Source organism: Castor canadensis, chromosome 7 (assembly GCF_047511655.1).
Source record: "Castor canadensis chromosome 7, mCasCan1.hap1v2, whole genome shotgun sequence".
Taxonomy (NCBI): Eukaryota; Metazoa; Chordata; class Mammalia; order Rodentia; family Castoridae; genus Castor; species Castor canadensis.
In genome coordinates, this window is record NC_133392.1 from 16409291 (window position 1) to 16432033 (window position 22743).

The following is a 22743-nucleotide window of genomic DNA, read 5'->3' on the forward strand; positions in this document are numbered from 1 at the left end:
TTTGGTTTTTTTTTTTCAATACTAGGGTTTGAACTCAGTGTCTCGCACCTGAAAGGCAGATGCTCTTTTGCTTGGGCCACATACATCCCCAACCCTTTTTGCTTCAGTTATTTTTCAAGTAGGGTCTTGTATTTATGCACGGAGTACCTGGACTACAATCCTCCTATTTACACTTTCCACATAGCTGGGATGACAAGTGTGTGCCACCATGCTCAGCTTTTATTGGTTGAGATGAGGGTCTCATGAACTTTTTTTGCCAGGGCTGGCCTCAAACTATGGTCCTCCCAATCTCTGCCTCCCAAGTAATTAGGACTATAGGCGTGAGACCCTAAAGCAGGCTTCACTCCAGCTTCTTGCTGGCACCAAATCTGTGGTGTTCCCACGTGAGTGCTAAGCCTTTTTCATTGTTTCATCCCACACTAGACTTCATTCCTCTTCTTCCATCTCCCAAAGCATCACTAACCCCTGTTGTTAGCAGACTTCATTGACCGTCTTGGATGATAGAAGGAGGTTATAGCTTGGAGTAGCATGGAATGGACATCACCTGCTCTAATTTTCAAAGGACATCTGCATGACAAGTATCTCATTGGTCAGGGCCCCTCCCACCTTCATTCCATCCTTCCATTCTATTTTTAGTTAAAAGACTTTTAGAGCAATTTTAGTTTTACAGCAAAGCCAAGCAGAAAATACATGCCAAGGTCACCTTTCATACTTGTTCAGAACTTCATCTGCCACAAACTTGACAAGGGGACCCTTCTCCTACCACCCCAATCAGATCAGGACTAGGTTTCCTTAGATACTCTATTTATGTTGGTCAGGATGGTTTCCCAGAAGAAACAGCAATCCTCTCTCTAAGGAAGGCAGGCGGCTTCCTCCTAGCCCAGGTGCTGCTGACCACAGCTGAGTACTCGAACAGCAGTTGCATTTTCTTCCTGTTACATCTAAAGTCGAGTGGTGATGTTCAGGTAGCAAGTGAACTAGTGTCCTGGGTCAAAGGATTTTGAGTGAGGAGCACATGCCAAAAAAACTTGGGTTTTTGGTCAAGAGCTGTCTGAGTGCCCAAGATGCACATTCAAGTGCTGACTGAGAGTTCTCCCTGGAATCCTCTCTTCTCCCTCCCAGTGCTGTTCTTCACTGGTGTAGCATTTTAACACAAAAGCCTCTTTTTTTTAGTAGAGCAGAGGTTGTTTTCTGTAATTAGAAGGCTCTGAAATACAAATGCCTGCAGTAACAAAAAGCAAGGATGAATGCTTTTTGTTAAAAAAAAATAGGTCTTAAAAAAAGAAAGAGGACACTGAATATCTTGTATGAGAGCCAAACAAGTGAGAAGATGAGAAAGGGTTGCTGTGGAGGAATTAGAGATTATAACCCCAGCTTATATCAATTTTTAATCTCCATTACTTCACAGAGTAAATTGTGATAGGATCAGGGTTGCTGAGCAGGAATTCTGCTGGTAAATTCATCTTACTTCCTAAAATGTCTGACATCTTGGGATCTGATGGTCCAGGAGTTATTCATCTGTTTACTGAATGGTAATTGAATGCATACTCCATGCAGGATATTATTCTAAATGCAGAAAATAGAAAGAGGCAACACACCATATTTGTATTCTAAGAACTCAGGGACTGTTTGGAAACACATACAAAGAGGCAACATTTATGATATTGAGTGATAAGTGCTGGACTGGGCACACATATAGCGTTCAGATGAGGGGCCTGAGAGTCACAGGGGAGAGACAATGCTTGTCCAGGTGGAAATAATGTAAGGTAAAAGTAGGTGTGATAGAGAATAAGAGACAGGTTTAAGAGACACTCAGAACTGCGGTTAATAGGATTTAATGACTGACTGAGGAGCAAAGGATCCAGGTTTCCAGTGAAGTGGATGGGTAGAGTTGCCACCAACTAAGGAAATACAGGAGCAGTGCTGGGACAGAGGTAACAAGTTCAGCTTGGGACACATTGAGGTTGAGTTCATATAGGACATCCAGGGGTATGGCTCTATGCTGGGAAGAATGATCTGAAAGTCTTTGGTATCTTATCTTGCTGAGGCTAAAGCTATATGGTCATGTGTGAAATTTCCCTGGAACAGAGTAAAGGCAAAAATCAAATACTAAAGAATGGTACCTGAAGGAAGTAGAGCCTAATTCCCATTTGTCACATTGGAGAATGTACCGCTCTGGTAATGAGAGGAAGAAAGTGGTTTAATTGATGGATGGATTCTGTAATTAAATGAAGGGAGGTCCCTGATGCTTCTGCTATTCCTTACAATAACCCAGTGGGAGTAGACTGTGTACAGGGCTCCAGGTGGAGCTGTTCTGTCCTACTACTCACTGCATTGTTCCCATTAGCAGCCATCATCCCACTAACTTAAGGAGTTGTTTTAATCTATTTGTTTATTCTGTGGTATTGTTCTAGTGGTGTGATAATTTTATCAGTATTCCTTGTCTTCTATGTGTCCTGTGAAACCTGAAAACAAACTGCAGTTAATTTATCTCCATTCAGGTGTGGAAGTGTTGGCATTTGTGCAGCTTTCTTTGCTGGGTATGGCTTCTAACAAGGGACAAATATTCAGTGCCTGGCACTTCCAAGAGCAATAGACCCTTGGTATCTGCAGTTGTCTGATTCCAAGGAGGTGCCACTGAGGAAAAATCGCAAAGGCTCAAGATGCAGAGTACAGTGAGCTGCATAATGTGTGCAGGAATTTAAAATTTTTGTTTTTGAAATTTCTCCTGATTTTATTTGTTGATTTTTTTGATCATGCTTCATCAAAACCATGTTATATTAAATTCGCAAATGAAGCGGGCTCACTGTATCTCTTTAAATGAGGGTTGTAATTCATTTAAATTATATTTTTGTTATTTACTGTTTTGATGTTACTTATAAGTATTGTTGTTCATCTTGAGCATTTTTCAGGGTAATGCTCTAAATTCATTTTTTTCCTGCCAGAAAGTTCTAGAGCATTTAGAAAAGACTGAGGACCAGGTAGACTTCCCAGAGGATCAAGAAAACTATTTAGCTAAATTTTCTGTTTTCAGGGAGCTTTTTCTGGACTCTTGTATGTAAAATTTTAACTGTTCAGCTCTATATTACAGCTCATCTTTCTTTATCTTTGTTCCTTAATGCCTGTAATTGTTCAATATATCTTCCTTTTTATCTTCACTCCGTCCTGGAGAATAGGGCCCTTGAAAGCAGAGATTTTCATCTATTTTGCTCAATACTGTATACCCAGTGCCTAGAATAGTGCCTGACCTGGTAGGTGCCTAATAAAGGAACAAATGAATCAACAATTACTTCATATGTCTTTGGAACCCGAATATCACTAAGTGCTTCTAATGACCTAGCTAGTCAGCAGGACTTACCAAGTGCTTGCTATGATGCATGCCCTCAAGTGGTTACTAGACAGTGATCCTGTCTTCCGAGAAGAAAGAGCAACTGAAGACCCCTATATTGAGCAGGCCTGAGGCTGAAGACCCTTAGCTTTCTCATCTGGACTCACATGGGCAGAGCTGTTATGGGCTATTTTGTGGCTTAACTGGGAAATTGATAAAAGTTCAGAAAAATGGAAGCACTTTCTAATATCTCTCGAGGACTGAGCTGAGACTTTTAATACCTATTTGGGGATTCCCAAACATTTGGGAACTGATTCAACAGCAGAATTAACCAGGATGCAAGAAAAATAAGGCGAGATGAATGTGGTCCCTTCTTACTACAAGTGGGAAACCACTTCCATGCTGTCTTTTGTTTATTAAAGGACAATCCTGAACATTTTAAGTGATGGATTTTGTGTCATGTGGAAGTGTTCCCTTTATCAGATAAATATGAGGCAATTTTTTAAAATTTTCTTAAAAATATTCACACTTTTGAATTCCAAAGTGGAACAAGATAAGGGTTCATAGTCTCTAAAGTGTTCTGCAAATATACTCCATAATATTTGTTGAGTGAATGACATGTTTGTCATGAGTAATATATTGATTATAGGTAATTATTTCAAAATTATTAAATCCAGGCCACTGAGACTTGATTTCAATTTCAAGTCTGTGTGTTTCCAGCACAGCATTTCTCACACAGTGAGGAAATAGTCTCTCTTTAGTCTCTCTTTTTTCTAATCCTGATTCCATGGAGCTGAAGGGCTCTATTAGAGAGAACAGCGTTTCAATCCTCAGAAATGGTGTCACGGCTCAAATTAATTATGTTGTTCAGTATTTATTTCTTTAGATTCTTTATATATAGGAAAGTGACGTGGGCGTGAGGTTTATGGTACTTGTGTACATTTGCCTTTTAAAGTAATTTTGTTTAGTAAAAATGAGTTTTTTAAACATGGAGGAAATAGAATTAGTGAGTCAGATTATGGCAAATACTGGCAAAGGTGGAACATGAATGAAATTGTGTAAGTTTGAAATTACTGACCCTAATATCATGTTGGGATTTTTGTCTGAAGTGATCAGGAGTGTTTTTTTTTTTTTTTTTTGGCAGTACTAGGGTTTGAACTCAAGGCTTGTGCAATTCCATTTGTCAATTCTTGCTCTTATTTCCTGGGCAATTGGAGTCCTACTTAGAAAATGTTGCCCGTGTCTGCGTGTTTAAGTGTTTTCCTGTAGTAGTTTCAAAGTTTCAGATCCTACGTTAAGGTCTTTGATCCATGTTAAGTTGATTTGGGTGCAGGGTAAGAATTAAGGGTCAGTTTCAGTCTTCTGCATGTGGATATCCAGTTTTCCCAAGACCATTTATTTTTCTACAGCGTGTGGTTTTTAAAATCACCTTTGTCAAAAATTCAATGGCTATAGCTGTGTGGGTTTATTTCTGGATCTTCAATTCTATTCCATTGGTCTATGTGTCTATGCCAGGTCCATGGTGTTTTTGTTAATATGGATCTGTAGTATAGTTTGAAGTCAGAAATTGTGACACCTCCACCATTGTTCTTTTTGCTTAGGATCACTTTTGCTATTCAGGGTCGTTTATGTTTCCATATGAATTTTAGGATTGATTTTTCTGTTTTCTTTAAGAATGATACTGGGATCTTGAGGGGATCTGCATTGAATCTTAAGAATGTTTTCAGTAGTATAGTCATTTTCATATTAATTCTGCTGATCCACAAACTTGGGAAGCTTTTCCATCTTCTAGTGTCTTCTTTCCTCTGTGTTTTATAGTTTTCATTGTAGAGGTCTTTCCCCTCCTTAGATAAGTTTAGTCCTAGATACTTTTTTGACTATTGCAAGTAGGATTGTTTTCCTGATTTCTTTCTCAGTCTGTTCATTGTTAGTATATTTTAAAAACTACTAATTTTTTTATACTGGTCTTACATCATGCTACTTTGCCAAACATGCTTATCAGATCTAGGAGTTTTTTTGATGGGGTCTTTTAAGTATAGTATCATATCATAGGCAAATGGGGGTAATTTGACTTCTTCCTTTCTTATTTGTATCCCTTCAATTTCTTTTTCTTGTCTTATTGGTCTGGCTAGGAATTCAAGCACTATATGAAATAAGAATGGGAGGAGTGGACACTTTTGTCTGGTTCATGACTTTAGAGGAAATGGTTTCAGCTTTTCCCCATTTCATATGGTGTTGACTATAGTTTTGGGAGGAGTGGACACTTTTGTCTGGTTCATGACTTTAGAGGAAATGGTTTCAGCTTTTCCCCATTTCATATGGTGTTGGCTATAGTTTTGTCATATGTAGCCTTTATCATGCCAAGGTATGTTCCTTCCATTCCTAGTTTCTTCATAACCTCTATTGTGAGAGGATTTTGAATTTTGTCAGAGGCTTTTTCTGTATTTATTGGGACAATTATGTGGTATTTGTCCATGATTCTGTTTATGTGCTGTATTGCATTTGTTGATTTGCATATGTTGAACCATCCTAGCAATTCCTGGAATGAATCCAACATGATTATACAGTATGATCTTTTTTATGTGTGTGTAAAAGTGATAGCAAAGTTTATTCAGAAAGGAATACATTTTCAATAGGCTGAAAGTGATCATCTCTGGAGTGAGAATGAGAATGGGAACAACATTTAATTTTACCCTAGCATGAGTTTTTATTGAGATGGAAGAGGCTTGGAGCATTAAGTCCCTCCCCAGGCTAGGAGGAGGCTAGGGTAGGTCTACAGATTTACAATGCACCAATTATTGTGTACACCCAACCCTTAGGGTCTGGTTTATAGGCCTGGACATTTTTTCTTTCTTTTTTTAATCGTCGAAGGGATTTTGATCTTATTCAGAGTATTATAGAATGAGTGAGAGGAAAATGTCAAAAATAGGATTCCTTGGTAAAATCAACGAGGACCTTAAATCCTTTTTGATCATATCAAGCCCAAGCAGAAAGACTTGGAGTAGACTTTCTCATGGTGGAAGTGTCATTTGGGGGTGCCTTCCAGTGCCCTTCTTCTTTGCCTTCCTCCCAGAGTCTCACCATCAGCTGTGAGAACCAGATAAGAATATTTACAGTGAACCTGCGAACTGGTGGCAGTTAACTTTCTGTTATGCCTGGAAATTTCTAGAACTCTGCATTTTTCCTTATGCCCATTCCAAGCAGCAGAACCTTTAGTGAGGAGTGGAGAGAACCCTGTAATGTGTTATATCAGGAGATGCCATGTATACAGTTTGAAAACTTCTGGAGAAGTTTACATATGTTGAACCATTTTATAAAACTGTTTGAAGCAGAGTTTATAAAGCATGGTCTGGGAAGCATCTACCCCAAATTTGAGAATTGCTGTTTTGTTTGGCATGGAGCAGAAATTTTCTAGCTTCAAGTGATGGTGGGAGTGATGGAGGGGAAAATGTGGAAGTGCAAGAAAAGAACAAAGCAAAAGGCATTTATTTCAACTGCTTAATTGACACCATTATGACCATTGGGGTCTAGGAATTTCCCTAGAATTGGACTTTTTTCGACCAGACTCAATAATTGTAGAATCCGTGTATGAGATGCTCAGATAAGGAGAAGATAGACATTCCTGACTACTAATACAGAGTTGAGAAAAGCCATAGCATGCAAGTATACCTGTGAATTTTGAATATGACAAATATGACAAAAGAAGGAAGAGTGTGGAATTCCATAGTACAATTATTCTGTAATAGCCCAGTATTGGCCCCAGTGTGCCATGAGACCAAGGAAGAGTGTCAGACAGGTCTACAACTACAGAGTGTGGTTTACTGGGGGACTTACTGGCAGAAACTTAGTCCTGGGAGTCAGCAAGACCGGTTGAATCCCTGTAATTCAGGTGAGAAAGAGGAACACATACATGGGTTAAGACAACAGTTGAGTTCCCTGTAGCCAGTATATACCGGGTTTGTCTTAAGCTAGTATTGAAGAGTCAGCTATATTCATGTGCCAGAGTCCCGCTGTAAAGCTCCACATTCCACTGTAGTGCTTTTGTCTATTTGTAGTTTGCTACTAAACTACGCAGGAAAAACTAACTAGGGTTTCTTAAGCCATCATAATGGTTACAACTCAATATGACTGCAGTCATGTCAAGCTGAATCCATCCAACAATTTATCTCTGTACTCATTAGTTCAAGGCTGAAAACTGAAATCAAATGATTAGCAATGATGAGAACTCTTGCTACTCTAGGGGCACTTCAAAATTTTGAGCATACATAGTAACATATGTTTGTTCAACAAATACTTTTTGAGTGCTCAGGCTCTCAAAAATAAGTTATACACCACTAAGTTAGGCATATAAATTAGATATCATCTCTGCTTTTCCATAGGGATATTAATCAGACATTCAAGTGATCATACAAATATGGCTTACCAGCTGTGAGGGGAGAAATAAAGGGACAGTAAATTGAGGCACGCAACAGGTGGGTCTTTTGTGTTTGTGGTGGAGGGGGGAGGTGGTCATAAAAGTCTCCTCCCCCACCCCCAGCTCTCCAAGAGGAAAAGTTTGAGCTGATATATAAGGGATGAAAGAATAACCACCCAATTCCTTTTTTTTTTTGGCAGTACTGGGATTTGAATGCAGGGTTTCATGCTTTTTAGGCAGGCACTTTACCACTTGAGTCAATCCACCAGTCCCTTAATTCCTTCTTGAAATAAAAGTCAACTAGGTGAGCTTCATTATTCCAGAGAGCAGATTTATGTTCTTTTTTACTAAGGGCCACTTGTTTTCTGCATAAATTAGCTTGGGAACATTGACAATCAGCCTTCAAATCTGCTACGTGAAAAGTTTGTAGAGTATCTGTCACCTGTCCATTTGCTGGGCTGGACTATGGAGTGTTAAAATGTGTATGACACAGTGATGCCTGAGGACCTCAGGATCTAGCAAAAGCAAGGCTCTTATGATTGGAACCAGGGCTGGTAGCAGAACAGGTACAGGTAAGTGGTCCAGATGCCAGGTGCATTGACTCAGAGGCCATCCAGAGCTCAGTAGCCTGAAATGTTGCCAAGGAGGGAACAAGATGTATACACAAAGTATGGATGTTCCAGGAGGCTTAATAACCTACTCAGACCAGAAAATGTAGGTGGGGTGGGGACTGCCTCGTGCAAGGCAGTAGGTGGGAGAATGGAGGTGTAATGACATTAATTTGGGCACAAACTGTCTACTAGAACTAAATGAAACCATGATGTTCCTGTTGTTTTTAAAAGATGGCACTTTAAACAATTATAGTAACTTTATTCTTTCTCAAACATAGAACTCGTTTTGTATGCTATCTATAGTCACATAATTTTAAAGAGACTTCTGAACAGAGTGTCTGTGGAAAATAAATGAAAGTAAGATCATGTGAGTGCCTCTCTCAGGGTAGCATTGGCAGAAATCCTCACATAGAGTTATATTTTAACAGAGACTGTTGTCACTCAGCAATGTAAGTCTTAACTATGTGTTAAAGGGTGCAAAAATAATAACTTTGATAGCTTTTAAAAATCCTTTGTTCCTCGTAGCTATAGGGTTCAATCCATCTGCAAAGTCCATAAAGATCAAAATTAGTTTTTAAGTGTTTATCAGATTATAATTTCTAATGTCAGTGAGTTAGAATATATTTTTTCAAGAGTTAGTCTTGGGTCTTGCATTTGCTAGGCAGGCTCTCTACCCTTTTGCTTTAGGTATTTTTTGAAGGGGCTCTCATACTTATGCCTAGGCTGATCTGGACTGTGATCTGCCTGTTTAATGTTTCCCATGTAGCTGGGGTGAAAGGTGCATGCCACTATGCCCAGCTCTATTGGTTGAGATGAAGTCTTGCTAATTTTTTGTCCAAGCTGATCTCAAACCTTGATCCTCCCTATCTCTACCTCCTGAATACCTGGATTACAGGCTACCGGTGTGAGCCACCATGACCGGCAAGAATTAGTCTTTTTTTTTAAAGATTGGATTCTATGAAAGATCTTGGGAAGAACATCTCATCTCCAAAGCACTTTGCATCTTTGCCATTTTGGGATTTATAAGAGATTACTACACCAGTATCATTCCAGTAGAAATGTGTTCTTATAAAATACAAAGGTTTTTCTGGAGCAAAATGGATGAGAGTTGGAAAGTGTCCAGGAGTGAATATGTAGGCTAAGGGGGTTCTGTGTTTAGTTTTTTTTTTAAAAAGAAAGATTGTATTTTCTAAGTATTTAAGAGCCAACTATATTTTTTTAATTTTTAAATTTTTTACATTCTTTTATTATATTGTTGTACATTATAACATTTGCAAAAATTCTTACAATATATCTTACTTAAATTCAATCCCCTCCATCATTTTCCTTTATCCCTCCTCCCCTTTCTTAGAATAGTTTCAACAGGTCTCATTTTTGCATTCATACATAAGTATGTAATATTTCTACCACATTCTCCCTCCTCTACTCTTTCCTAGAACTAATTATATTTACATCTAATTTCTGAAGTAGAATTTTGGAAAGAGGTTAAAATGATGAATTTGATGTTCATTTAATAGCATTATAATCCATGATTTGACCTAGATATATAGGTCAAGAAAGTGACATTATCCATACTGCCTACCTCCACAATATGTGTGTGCTCGCTGTCCTGGGTAATAAGGCCTTTATTCTATCCTGAGTATTTTCTAGCTAAAGATATAGAACAGCCTCCTTCAGGAGCCTCCCCTCATTTTAATCACCTTTGTGGTTAGAGCCACAAAACTTATCTAACATATATTTCTTGGTATGTATAGAACAAACTTCCCCCCAGTTTTTCTTCCTTAGATGGAAGAGCTAATTACTGATTTCCTTAAAATAATCCCTATGCACTTAGAGACTGCTAGTACTCAGATTTCTTTTTCTTTTTTCTTTTTTTTTTCTCTTTTTGATCTAATACCAATTTCATCTACTTTTTAAGATGTTATTTTCCACCCCTTTCATTGTTCTGGTTGCCACCTGTGGTCCCATTCTAGTTTCTTCTCATGGCACACTTAACCAGCTTATTCTCTGCCATGGGATTCTCTTGGGATTGCTAAACACAACCCAGAGCATGGTCTGACCCTGTACATGGGATGTGCAACTAAAATCATCTCCTAAGTTACTGAGTTGTTGTCAGTCTCAGTTGCTAGAAGTTCAGGAGTCTTACGAGACTAAAAACGTTGGGTAGGTGAGTTACTGCCTTGGTAGCACCATAGTAATGCCAGGTAGATACCTCAGGAGCAAAGATGGAATTATTGGCTCTGCCAAGTCATGCCCAAACAACCTTTGCCTGGTGCTGTGCCCAGGGAGCGTGGCTCCAGCTGCACACCCAGACACCAGTCTGATTTAAAGCAGCATGAAATAGGGACAATCAGTGATGCTTTTCTATCTCTTTAAGTATTGTGGAAGATATTTATTATAACTGAAGACAAAGACCTTCAGTAAACTTGTGGTTGGAACAACACAGTTACACTGGCAGTAGATGGTGTATTTCAGGTGATCATATTAGGAAACAGTCAATTGATCTGAGCTTCAAGGATGTGGAACATAGGGGGAGTAGAGGAGCTCTCCCTTCATCAGAAGGCCAAGCGTGAGGGGGGCTTGGAGGCTGGGTAGGGTTGGCACCTTCAGGGGACTGGAGGAATATAGAGAGATGCTCAGGAAGAACCATTTGACTGGAGTAAAGCACTATTTTGGGGGAAGGATCAGATGAGCATTTGGAAAGCAGAGCAAGAGGGCTACTGGATTTGACATAAGCATTGTTTTGTCATTGGTCTGGAGCAGCTCATTGGAGGGCTAGTAGTCCCCATGAAAACTGTATCCTGTGGTTGCTAGTAAAAATGAACATGTCGGTGTCTTTATCTGTTTTCTGTAGGGTCACTTTATAGATACACTTGTAGCAGTCTCCAAAGATTTCTTCTTGGTGCATGGGAGATCACAAAGAGCAGAGGCATACTAGCTTATCCTGAGGTTGAAAAGGGGGAAGGGATAGTGGAGAATGTAGATCTTAATCAAATTTACATATGGGTCCAAAATTCAAATGTGTGGCCTAGTTCATGGTACAACTTCTGGGTAAAATTGAGGATGGTGCATTAATCATAGCCAGCCATTCATTTCTTTCTTGTGATCAGTTTTAGCCCTAGACCTGATATTGAAATGATGTATGGTGGGAGACAAATACTGGTTTTTGTGTTATAAACCAAATCTTAGATGGTAAAATTTTTTAAAAAGTACACTGAGTGAGAGGTATTATTCTGGGGATAAATTTGTTTCTTGAGCTGTTTATGATTGGTATTGTTTGCACTTGAGGTTCCACAAGTGCTTAAAATAAACTTACTATGCTGTCAAAGATTTTATTAACAAGAGAGGTTCCAAAATGGTTCCCTTCCAACAAGGCTTTTGTTATTATCAATTCAAGCTCTGAATTAACTACAAAGCTTCAGCTACCTTGCTTTGGGGGCCTATTGTACCATCTGGTTAAGCTTGTAACTATCTTCTTTCCCAGATATAATCACTGATGTGCATTTGGAAGTTAATATGAAAAACTATTAAAATATGTTTTTGAGGCCTAGTATTTAATTCCAGAACAATGCATTAGCAACAATTATTTCTGGTGGAAAGTTGCCCCTCACAAAATAGCTGACGAGTATCTGTTCAGCTATTTTGAGCCCCACGCTATAGTGATAATACTTCTAAGCTACCGCCTGCAGAAGTTTAAAGCATACTGCCCTGGGTTTCAGACTAGAAATGGATACTCAGACCCCATACTGCAAAGGAATTATTTGGTGATTGGGAAGATACTGTGTCAAAGTCTGCCTCCATAATCTCTATGAATAAAGAGTTTGAGGAAAGGAATAGAATATGCCTTGGATTAAGTAAAATTTTTTAATTTTGATTGGAGTAAATGAAGGGAGAGGAGAAATTTGGTACTCACAGTGCTAATCCAGGGGTAAGGTGTTTGGGAAGCCTGTTCCTGGTTCTTCCCAAACTGAGTCTCTGGCACATGGTGTCCTAGGAGGAGGCAGGGATGTATTGTCCCAAGCAGAGTGGGAGATAGTGTTTTGATCTCACTAAGGGTAAAGTTAAATCCATGGTCCTTTTCCACAGAAATAAAAGGGGATCACCCAGGTCTCAGGCCCCCTTTCATGCCCCCCTTTATAGCCCCCCTTCATGGGGCAAGTTCAGAAAGACTCCTTATGCCCTGTAATGATGGGCTGACTGCTGACAGAATGCCAGACAACAAGCACCTTCCCTACAAAAGTAGAGAAATGATCCACCAGAGGCTGCTGGCACCCCAATTAAAATTCTTGAGTTGCTCAAAATGAAATTGAAAACAATTTTACACCATCCTCTCTTACTGCTATGATCTAATCAAAACCCAGGTGCAGTCTGCAGCATAGCACATCCTCTGCTGGGATAGAGGAAATGTCTTCAGCATTGTACCCCCAAACCTCCGTTGGGCAGGATTTTAAGTATGGTCCATCCTGCTAAATATCTGGCAATATGAACTGTTTGACAGGTAGATGGAATGTCCCTGAATTTGTTGGAACATAAAACCGAGGTGCTGTTTTTAAAAGGTTAAAGACAGTTGCTACTGAAGTCCCTTTCATACCACTAAAACACTGTTCTGTATCACCCCTATGTAACACCTCCCCATTTTGTTCCCTCCTGTTCCCTGGTATTTTTACAAGCTGGGAAGCTCTTGATCATTTTTTAAGAGTTAAGATTTTTTTTAATGTGCCTGTTACTAATTTTGCAATTTTTATATAGAATTTCTTAGATGTGCACATTCTCACTTAATTGGTAGTTAATTTTATGCAGTGGTTGTAGAGAATGAATTCAAGAGCACAGCATCAACCAGGCCCAGGGCTGTTTGTAACTGGGCTTTGGTGATAGCAGGCAGAGCAGGATTCAGTGGGTCCTTGAATGGGGATTGTTTTAATAATTGATCACAGAGAAGAAAGTAGTCCATCCCTTTCACGGGCAGCCCTATGTTTTAATTAAAGGAATCTATGGTTTTCTTGGGGCTTATGTTAACTTTCAACTAAAGCAAAGACAAATGGAGCACTCAAAGTAAAAACTCTAAGTATATCTGACTGAAGTTTGTCCTTAATAATTGAGATTCTATGATCATGTAGATGTGATCTGTGCCATCAGTTGGAAATACTTGCTAAGCTGTTTATGTAAAACAGACCAAAGGGTTTTTTTAATTTAACATTTACATTTAAATATTTTTGGTTAAAAAGAATAATGCCTTTGTCATAGTATTATTTTCATAAAGTTAAGTCTGTGACTCTCATATAAATACAGAATAAGCAAGTGTCAAAGATTTCTTCAGCTCATTAGTGAGTGAAACATGGGGCAGTGAATTTGCTTCAAAGGAGATACAAAGGAATGGGTTCAAATGAGGATGTCAGAGTAAGATGGCTGTGGGGACAGAAAGCCAATTAGGACTCCAGCAAGATGACAAGACCAGACAAAAATCATCTCTATCACCCCTGGACAAAGAGAACATTAGCTTACAGTGTCTGGGCCTTTATCAACAGTAAAGAGCTTGTGAAATATAGATTTGGTCCCTTGGATGGTGAAATACTTCCATAAGATGCTAAATAGTGCTCTAGTGTGACGTTGACAGGACAGGGTTTCCTTCCTTTACCTTGTTACCAAGTTTTAGATTATTTTTCTTAACATATTATTATTAAAGGTGAGCTTCTATTGACATGAGGTACCTAGAGTAGTCAGATTCATGGACATAAAGTAGAACCAGGCTTGCCAGGGGTTGGAGGGAGGAAGGAAAAAGGAATTATTGTTCAGTGTGTACAGTTTCACTTTGCAAGCTGACAGGAGTTCTGTGGATGGGGGGTGGTATCAGTATTACCACAGTGCAAATGAATGTGCTTAGTACCACTGTTCACTTAAACATACTTAAGATGATAAATTTTATGTTATGTGTGCATTACCACAATTTAAAGGCAACTTTTAAAATGATCTGACACATAGATATATGGAGAAAAAAATTGCCAGGCTCTGGTGGCTCACGCCTGTAATCCTAGCTACTCAGGAGGCAGAGATCAGGAGGATCGTGGTTCAAAGCCAGCCTGGGCAAATATTTCGTGAGACCCTATCAGTGAAGGCCCTGAATTCAAGCCCCAGTACCACAAAAAAAAAAAAAAAAAAAAGTTGCTAATTCTTCATCCTTCTGGGAGAACCAACTTAACAACCTTCTGTGTGAGCTCACTGTTCCTTTTTCATAAAAGCAGAAGTAGACCTTCCTAAAAATTGGATTATTACAATTTTTCACTCTGTTATGTTTGTTCTTTTCATGTGATGGTACTCACTTTGGTCTATACCTGCTCCATCCATTAGAGATACCATAATTTATTCAGCTGCCTCTTTACTGGTGGAAATTCAGGTTGTTTCCAGGGTTTTTTCCCTGCCAGCAGGAGCGCTGTTGTAATGAAATGATGTCATTCTAACAAGATTTCCTCGGTGTGGGACAGCAATGCTGAGCAGTGACAGAGAAAGCAGAGGAGGGAATGGACCTGAGATTCATTTTGTTGGGGACCTGGACTAGATTTAATGCCTTATTGAGAATGTTAGTTTAAGAGTGGGAGAATGGATGCTGCAACTGATTTACTGAGACAGGGACAGAAGAATAGCATAAAGCTGGGGTTTTTGTGGGGGGGAAGGGGGGGCAGGGAGAGGCATAGAGAAGCTGAAAGAAAAGGGCTTCTCTTTAGAAAATGCTGCTTTGAGACAGGCATGCTGTCTATCCATGACTTGTTTGCAACTACAAATCAGGGGCTAAAATTTGCAAAAGACAACACAGAGATGACTGAATGAGAATCCTTTGTGTGAAGTCCTCATTGAAGCTGTGATCTAAATGGGATCTGGTCCCAGAGAGGCTGTATACTATAGAGGAAGGAGGTGCCTGTGGCAGTCACCTGCATTTAGGGGCCTTGAGGAGGAGGCTGAGCAGGAGTGGTTGAAGGAGGAGGAGCAGAAGGAGGAGGAACTAGGAATGCAAAAGAGGAAAAAGCCTGAAATGATGTCACCACCATTCTAGTCTTAGGAAAGGTTTCTCTTGGGTATCAGCAGCATGGACTTTCTCTCTCACTGCTTATTGTGTTAGGACTCTTGCCTTTTTAAATACTTGTTTCTAACCACCAGAAATAATGCTGTTACAGTTTGGTAAGCCTGCTTGAGTCACTGCTTTGAATTTAAGGGAAAAGCCAAATCAAATCACCAGGGGGCACAGTTTGCACCTCTCAAGAGTGTTGCGAAGTCATTTTGTAAGGCTATGCTAGGTTCATGAAAACTAGGACTTAATAAAGAAGAGTGTCAATTTCACAAAGCCATGTGAACCAGAGAAGGCTGCAAAGGCACCCTGAGGAAAAAGTAAACACAGAGAACTTCTAGAACATCCAGTGTTAGCTTGGAAACTATCAGTGATCTATATTGGCATCAAGATTACCTGTTGCCACCTAATCATTTTATTAGGAATCTTTGAATTTTTATACCCAGTCTAGATGACTGGAAGAGAGGGCAAAGGGGATTGCTAGTGATCCCAGTATATTCTTTTGTCACTTCCCATGGCTTTGAGAAAAGCCTAAGTTGGGAGGAATGAATCATCATTAGATGTCTCTGAGAAGTGAAATTCATGGGAACCTGCCAAATTTGAGATAGGATTAAATTTAATCAAAAGACTGTGTTCCCTGTATTATATTAGCTACCATGGTTGGAGGTTTCCTAAGATTCCAAAATTGCCCCTAAAGTACATTGTCATCTTGTAGGAAAATAAGACCTGTACCTATAAAAGTGCTGAAGAAGACTCTCTGAGGTGTTCTATGACCCCACATTGATTGTTTCTTATTGCTGAAGAATTTGCATCAGAATAAGGCACCCATCCTTGGACTCCCCACATGACCCACTTGGTAAAGAAAAAGCCAGTGTGATAACCATGGGTGCAGGAAAGAGACCCTGGCAGGTTAGAGGAGACAGCCGGTGATGAACAAGTTGTTTTCCAGAGAATGCGATCACAGTAGTATTTATAGGATGGTCAATTTCAGGCATGATGGACTCCAGCCATAATCTTGGGTTACTTAATTATAAATTGCAAAGAAGAAAGTCATAACTTGGAGTGTTGGTCTAAACAAAGACCAATGAGTCCATAGTGGAAAGCTTTTTGTGGTTCCTGTGTCACCTTGAATATCTTTAAATGCTAACTGAGGGTGAGGGAGGAGTTACTTCCATCAGAATCTCACTGTGCTCAGCACTAGTTCATTAGGACATATTAATGACACTTTGAACTAATCAGAGGAACCCTGGAAGTGTTGTTGAGGCCCTTAGAAGAGCAATTTAGTGATTGAACTCACCTTTTCCCCACCCCAACTGAGTGCCTGTTCTACCTCCTTGCAGGAATAATCAAGAAGACTCCTGGGTTTTTTGCCTAAGGCCCTTAATTATAGAAGAGTCACCTGACCTTGGAATAGCGAGGTGCCCAGCTCTGCCTGTTACCCCCCAGTCACTTGGCAGTACAAATACGTTACTATCAGGGATTGCTCTAGGCTTTGTTGCTGGATGTGTTGCCGTGACTTGCTTGGGTCTTGTCTGAACATGCCCACACTCCTCACACCCCAAGACTTGCTTGTTTGCACCATCCCTGTAATCCACAGCTGCAGTCTTGAAAAAAGATGCCAAACCCCAGACACAACAAAGTATCTTCTTCTGCATGTACTGACAATTCTATCTTTTCCTTCCTCTTTTGCCTGTCTGTGTTTATCCCCTATATAATTTATAAGCAATCGCCTCATTTTACTTACTGCACAAAGAGAAATTCAATGTCTAAAATTCTCATAGCTAGGGGAAAGTATTTCCAGAGTGTGAAAAAATAGCTACTGGAAAATCCAGCTACTGCTTTTGGGATAGTAAGAATTTGTTATTCAGCTCAGTAATAATTTTGGCTCAAACCAAGCAACTGTAGGCAAGCAGTGAGCACCTTTCCTAATATCACTGCCAGAGACACCTTTGTTCCTATCTGAGATGGCCTGAATCCAGTGTATCTTTCCATCAAAGACTGTTTGATTACCTCCAAGTCTTAGGCATCCCACAGAAGCCGTTGAGACCCAGCCCATGGAGTTTACTTGTATGAGATATTCATAGCTGCCAAGGGGAGGGAGGCAAGAGAGAGAGCAGAGCCCAACAATAAATAGCTCTTTGTACCAGTCCCCTCCTCTACCCCAGACCATTGAGATCACAGTGCACAGCCAGCATTCAGGAGAAGGGAAATACTGCCCGGCTGCTCGGCAGATGGTGATCAGAAGTGACCTTGTCTTTCTACAGTGTGTGGCTGTGACCTGGCCCAAGGGGGCTTCTTCATAAAGAACGGAGAGTATCTCTGCACCCTGGACTACCAGCGAATGTACGGGACACGCTGCCATGGCTGTGGGGAGTTCGTTGAGGGTGAGGTGGTGACCGCCCTGGGCAAGACCTACCATCCAAACTGCTTTGCTTGTACAATCTGCAAGTAAGTGACCATCTTCCTCACTGAAACACGGGCTTCAGCTGCCAAAGCCTGGGGGACCCTCCTTTGGTCCTGAGCAGTACTTAGTCTTAAAATATCCTTTGTATTTTCCTGCTGTATAGTCATTCTTAGTAAAAATGTAATTTAGCTGGGGAAGTTTATACCTGATGTTCTCTACAAAGTAATGGGTCTGATTTTATTTTATTTATTTTACTAATTGTACAAAATAATTCTTGTCATTGTAGCATGCATACTATGTACTTCAATCATATTCATCCCCTTTGACCTCCCTCATTCCCCTCTGTCCTCCCACTGGCCTTCTTTCCCCAAAGTAGCCTCCATTCTGTTTTCATGTCTTTTTAAAAATCTAGATTCCACATATGTAAGAAAGCATGAAGTATGTGTCTTTCTGAGTTTGGCTCCTTTCTCTTAACATGGTTATCTCCAGTTCCATCCATTTTCCTGCAAATGACAATATCAAGTGACCAATTTTAAATGGCTTAAAATCAAGTCTGAAAGTAATTCTAGATCTCAAAACATTTGTGTGTGGTGGGGGTAACTGAGTTTGAACTCAGGGCTTCAAGCTTGCAAAGCAGGTACTTTTTCACTTGAGCCATGCCTCTACTCCATTTTGCTCTGGTTATTTTTGGAGATGGGGATCTGTCTCATGAAGCATTTGCCAGGGCTGACCTGGAACTGCCACCCTCCCAATCTCAGTGTCTCAAGTAGCTAGGATTACAAGCGTAAACCACCAGCTCCTGGCTCTCAAAACATTCTGAGTAATGAAAATATGGTAGGAAATGGACAACTGCTTAAAGAGGTAAAGATTATTTGGAAATATAAGTGTGTGTGTGTGTGTGTGTGTGTGTGTGTGTGTGCGCGCGCGCGCCTCAGCACCTTCAAAGTCAATCTTAAGTGCATAACTTTGATTAAAAAGATCAGACTAAAAGAAGAAGAAACTGTGTGAAGTATGAGTGAGAAAGGCTTATGGTTGTTGTGTTTTAGGGCTACACATTCTAAGGTAAGATGGGTTTGATTCCTCTTGCTTGTGAGGAAAATAATCAGCAACGTCAGCTGCTTTATTGGCCAGTTCCAACTCAGTAGTACCCCATGTCTGTCACGTGGTGCTCCATCTTCGTATGTCTGTCTAAAAGGACAGTTCAGAGAAGCTGTTTTGTCTTGTTTTCCAGAATTTCATGTCTTTAAGCCAGAGAGGTGTAACAGTAAGACAGAGTTAACTTTGCATAATTAATTAACAAGATAACACTGATAGATAAATCATAAGACAGATGCAATATTCATAGTAAAATTATTGAAATATCTTTGTATCGCTATTAGCCCATTTGTTTAATTACATTTTATTTTTAAAAAATCATGATTTAAAAACTCAAGATTTATGAGCTGAATATTTTTCTTATTTAATTAAAAGTAAACTCTCACCTCGACTTCGCTCTCTCTGGCTGTGGCATACTGCCTGGTTAAGGGTGCTGGGCTAGTAAAGATGAGACCCAAGTCCTTGTCCTGCTTCCCAGGCTGCATTAAAGCCTAAGTGAAGAAGCTATGCCAGGGCAGTGGCCTCTGGTGTAAAAAGAGGGGCTGTGGGCTAGATGAGAGGGGTTCCCCAAGCCTGCTGGTCTCTGGAATCTCCTGGATGGGGAGGAAGTGATGTCTCTCAGAATATCCTTCTCCTGCCTATTCCCCACGCCCAATTCCCTGTGCTGATTTAGTGGTTTCTAGAGGTTTGCCAAGTTTGATTTTCTCAAGCCCAGTTGGAAGGCTGGGTCGGGTAAACTGAGAGGCCTCGAGTTCCTCACCCTGAGAGATCATTGTCCTTTCTCTTTTGTTGTTTTCTTTTTGTGGTACTGAGGTTTGAACTCAAGTCTTCACGCTTACGCAGCAGGTGCTCTACTGCTTGAGCCATGTCTCCAGCCCAAGATAATTGTTTCGGAGTTGGTGTCAGCACAGACAAGCATTTACTACTCCCCACTGTCACAAAATGTCTGAGCCAGAAGAGGTGCTCACTGCTGTTGCAGCTTGGACATCTCTTATCTAAAAGGCTGGGGATTAGAGGTATTTCAGATTTTTCACCTTTTGGAATATTTGCACATGGTAGCTTGAGGACCCCTGTCTAAACATGAAATTTACTGGGCTCCGATACACCTTATACACGTGGACTGAAGGTACTTTTGTATAGTATTTTTAACATACCTGTTTTCACTATAACCCATGACATGAGGTCAGGTGTGGCATTTCCCACTGTGGTGTTGTGTTACCACTCAAAACATTTCAGACTTTGGATTTGGGATTAAGGTTGCTTAGCCTGTACCATAGGCTGCTGCTTCTGAATGTTGATAATTCTTCCTGCATTGGGGCCTCCTGTATAGCCTACAAATTGTGCTTATATAAAATTTAATTTAAGCCCTATTTGCAATCCTGTGAAGTCAATCACGAATTACCAACTCTATTTATGAAAGACTTAGGGTCTCAGAGTTTAAGGAACTTTCATAGGTTAACAGTGGAAGGCTAAGAGTTGAACTCAGGTTTTCTGACTCCAAATCCAGTTTTCTCTCTATTACAAACATTCATTCCAATGACAGAGGAAGAGAACCCCTGGGTCATTATAAAGTAACAAAGTCCCGAGTTCAGAGGCCTTGCCCCATGTTGAGCACAGGACTCTGGCTGGTGCTGTAGAGCATCTTTGTCTAAAAAAATAAGCATTGATCAGAAGCGGAGGCTGAACTCAGGTGAGGTGAGCAAGGCATCATGGGTGCAAATGGAAAGGGGTGCTCATTATCAGGGTCACACAAGTGCTGGGTCATGCATGGAGAAGCAGCCCCTCTGTAAATATGCCCAGGTGCCTCACTTCTTCTCAGAGGCAGAACCTGTGCTTGCTGTCGTGTTGCGTCGTTGTGTTGATGGACTCTTGACTCCCTGACATCCTCCTACCAGAATGGATTCGAGGCTTGCTCAGGTTTAATTAATTAGTATAAAGTAATGGACCCACTGACATCAACCTGAGTGTGATTTCGAGTCTCAAAGACTGAGAAGGCCCTAAGATGTTGTCTACACCTGCCTGTGGCCCAGTCATCCTCCCTGGTCAATCCAGGCAGGTGACTTGCTCTCTTTGGGCCTTGTCTGGACAGTGGAAAGTAGCAGCACCACAGTGGAGACGTCCCACCTCTCTTTAGGACTTTTCATGTCAGGGGTTAAGAATACAAACCCTCCTTGATGGCCAGCACCAAGCACATTTGTGGAGCTGAGTGAAAATGTACCTGTGCATGTTTATAAGGATTAACCACCAGCTATTAGGCCACAGAGGGACGACTTACAGGGAGATGGCAGCTGAGGCTGCTTGGACTTCTGACTTAGACTTAGATCCTGATGTGTGGCTGGTGAGCTTCTTATTCCCCAGTTGACAGTGCCACATGTTGTTGAAGGCTGGTGGCAGATTGGTCTGTTGCAGGTATGCAGGCAGGGAAACTGTCACATGTCTGTTAACCAAAAACTGGTTTTTTGTTTGTTTGCTTTGTTTTGTGAGGGCCTTTCTCTTTTTTGGGGGCAGGAGTTGAGATTGAACTCAGAGCCTCACCTTGCTAGGCAAATGCTCTGTTGCTTGATCCACTCCACCAGTCCTTTTGCTATTAGTTTGTCTTTCAGATAGGACCTGCACTTTTGCTTGGACCACCTGGGACTATACTCCTCCTACCTCTGTCTGCCTCCTGACTAGCTGGGATTGCAGGCATGTGCCACCACACCCTGCCCGTAAAAATGGTTACTTGTAAAAACTCTGTCCTGGTGACTTGGGAAGGGAGACTGGTAACATACATGCAGGAGGCAGCATATCTGCCCAGTGAGCTGTGCTGATGGATGTCTGATGTGAGGGGAAATTATCTTTCTGTAAAGATACTGCTACGGATTTGTTTTTGTGGGGGGCTTTAGCTCAGGGCCCCCTGCTCGCTAGGCAAGTGCTCTACACTCGAACCATGCCCCCATTTCTTTTGCTTTTCCTTTGATTTTCAGATAGGATCTTGTACTTTTGCCCAAGCCACTTGAGACCTCAATCCTCCTACCTCAGCTTCCTGAGTAGCTGTGATTATAGGCATGTATCACCACACCCAGCCCAAAGCTACTGTTAATTCTTAAACAGAGACATACAACCTGTTTGATTTCTCTCAGCTTATAAGGGACTGGGTCCCCAGCACTGTTGTCCAGGAAGCACAAAGTCTAACTCAGCAAAGTTTTTTACAGAGCCCAGGGAATGGAGACAGTTCGTGCCTGGCCTATATCCAGTTCTCTTGGGGAAGAGCTCTGAGCTTTGGTTGGAATTCATGGCATTTCAAATGTTCCTTCATGAAAATTTTCCATTTGGAAGCTCACTAATCTGTGCACACTGCTAGGTGGCTTGTTGGGACGTCCCTCACTAGGGGGTGGAGATAAAGTGTCCATTTCACTATCAGGTGGCCCGTTGGCTGTCCTTTCTTCTCATAATAAAGCATATTTCTTTGTTTGGACCATGTCCAGCTGGCCAGCTTGGAAATGACTGCATTTCATACATTTTGCCTGATGTTCCTCCAAGAAATAAACTTGCACCAGAGGGCAGCAAGCAGAAGGAGTAAGGAAAAGGAATGAAATTGCTGGAATAACCTCACTGGCGATGTCTTTCTTTTCCAGGCGCCCGTTTCCACCAGGGGACCGCGTCACATTCAATGGGAGAGACTGCCTTTGTCAACTGTGTGCACAGCCGATGTCTTCCAGCCCTACAGAAGCCACCTGCTCTAGCAGTAAGTGCCCTGGCCACCACTGACACGAGTATCTTTGTAGTTCAAAGGTAGCTCAGATAAGTGCCTTTCGTTTTAGAAAATCCAGCTAGTGAGAGCAAAGACCTGTC

The 22743-nt window shown here is 40.9% G+C and overlaps 1 protein-coding gene across 10 annotated transcripts in view; it reads left to right on the top strand.

Annotated features, from left to right (window-relative positions):
* Ablim1 (actin binding LIM protein 1) overlaps positions 1-22743 on the top strand; it is a 291006-nt gene that overhangs the window by 154961 nt on the left and 113302 nt on the right. For all 10 annotated transcript variants that reach the window (XM_074078243.1, XM_074078244.1, XM_074078246.1 and 7 more), the window contains 2 exons: positions 17675-17858; positions 22527-22636. In XM_074078243.1, coding sequence (XP_073934344.1) covers positions 17675-17858; positions 22527-22636 — 294 coding nt within the window. The remainder of the gene's footprint in view (positions 1-17674; positions 17859-22526; positions 22637-22743) is intronic.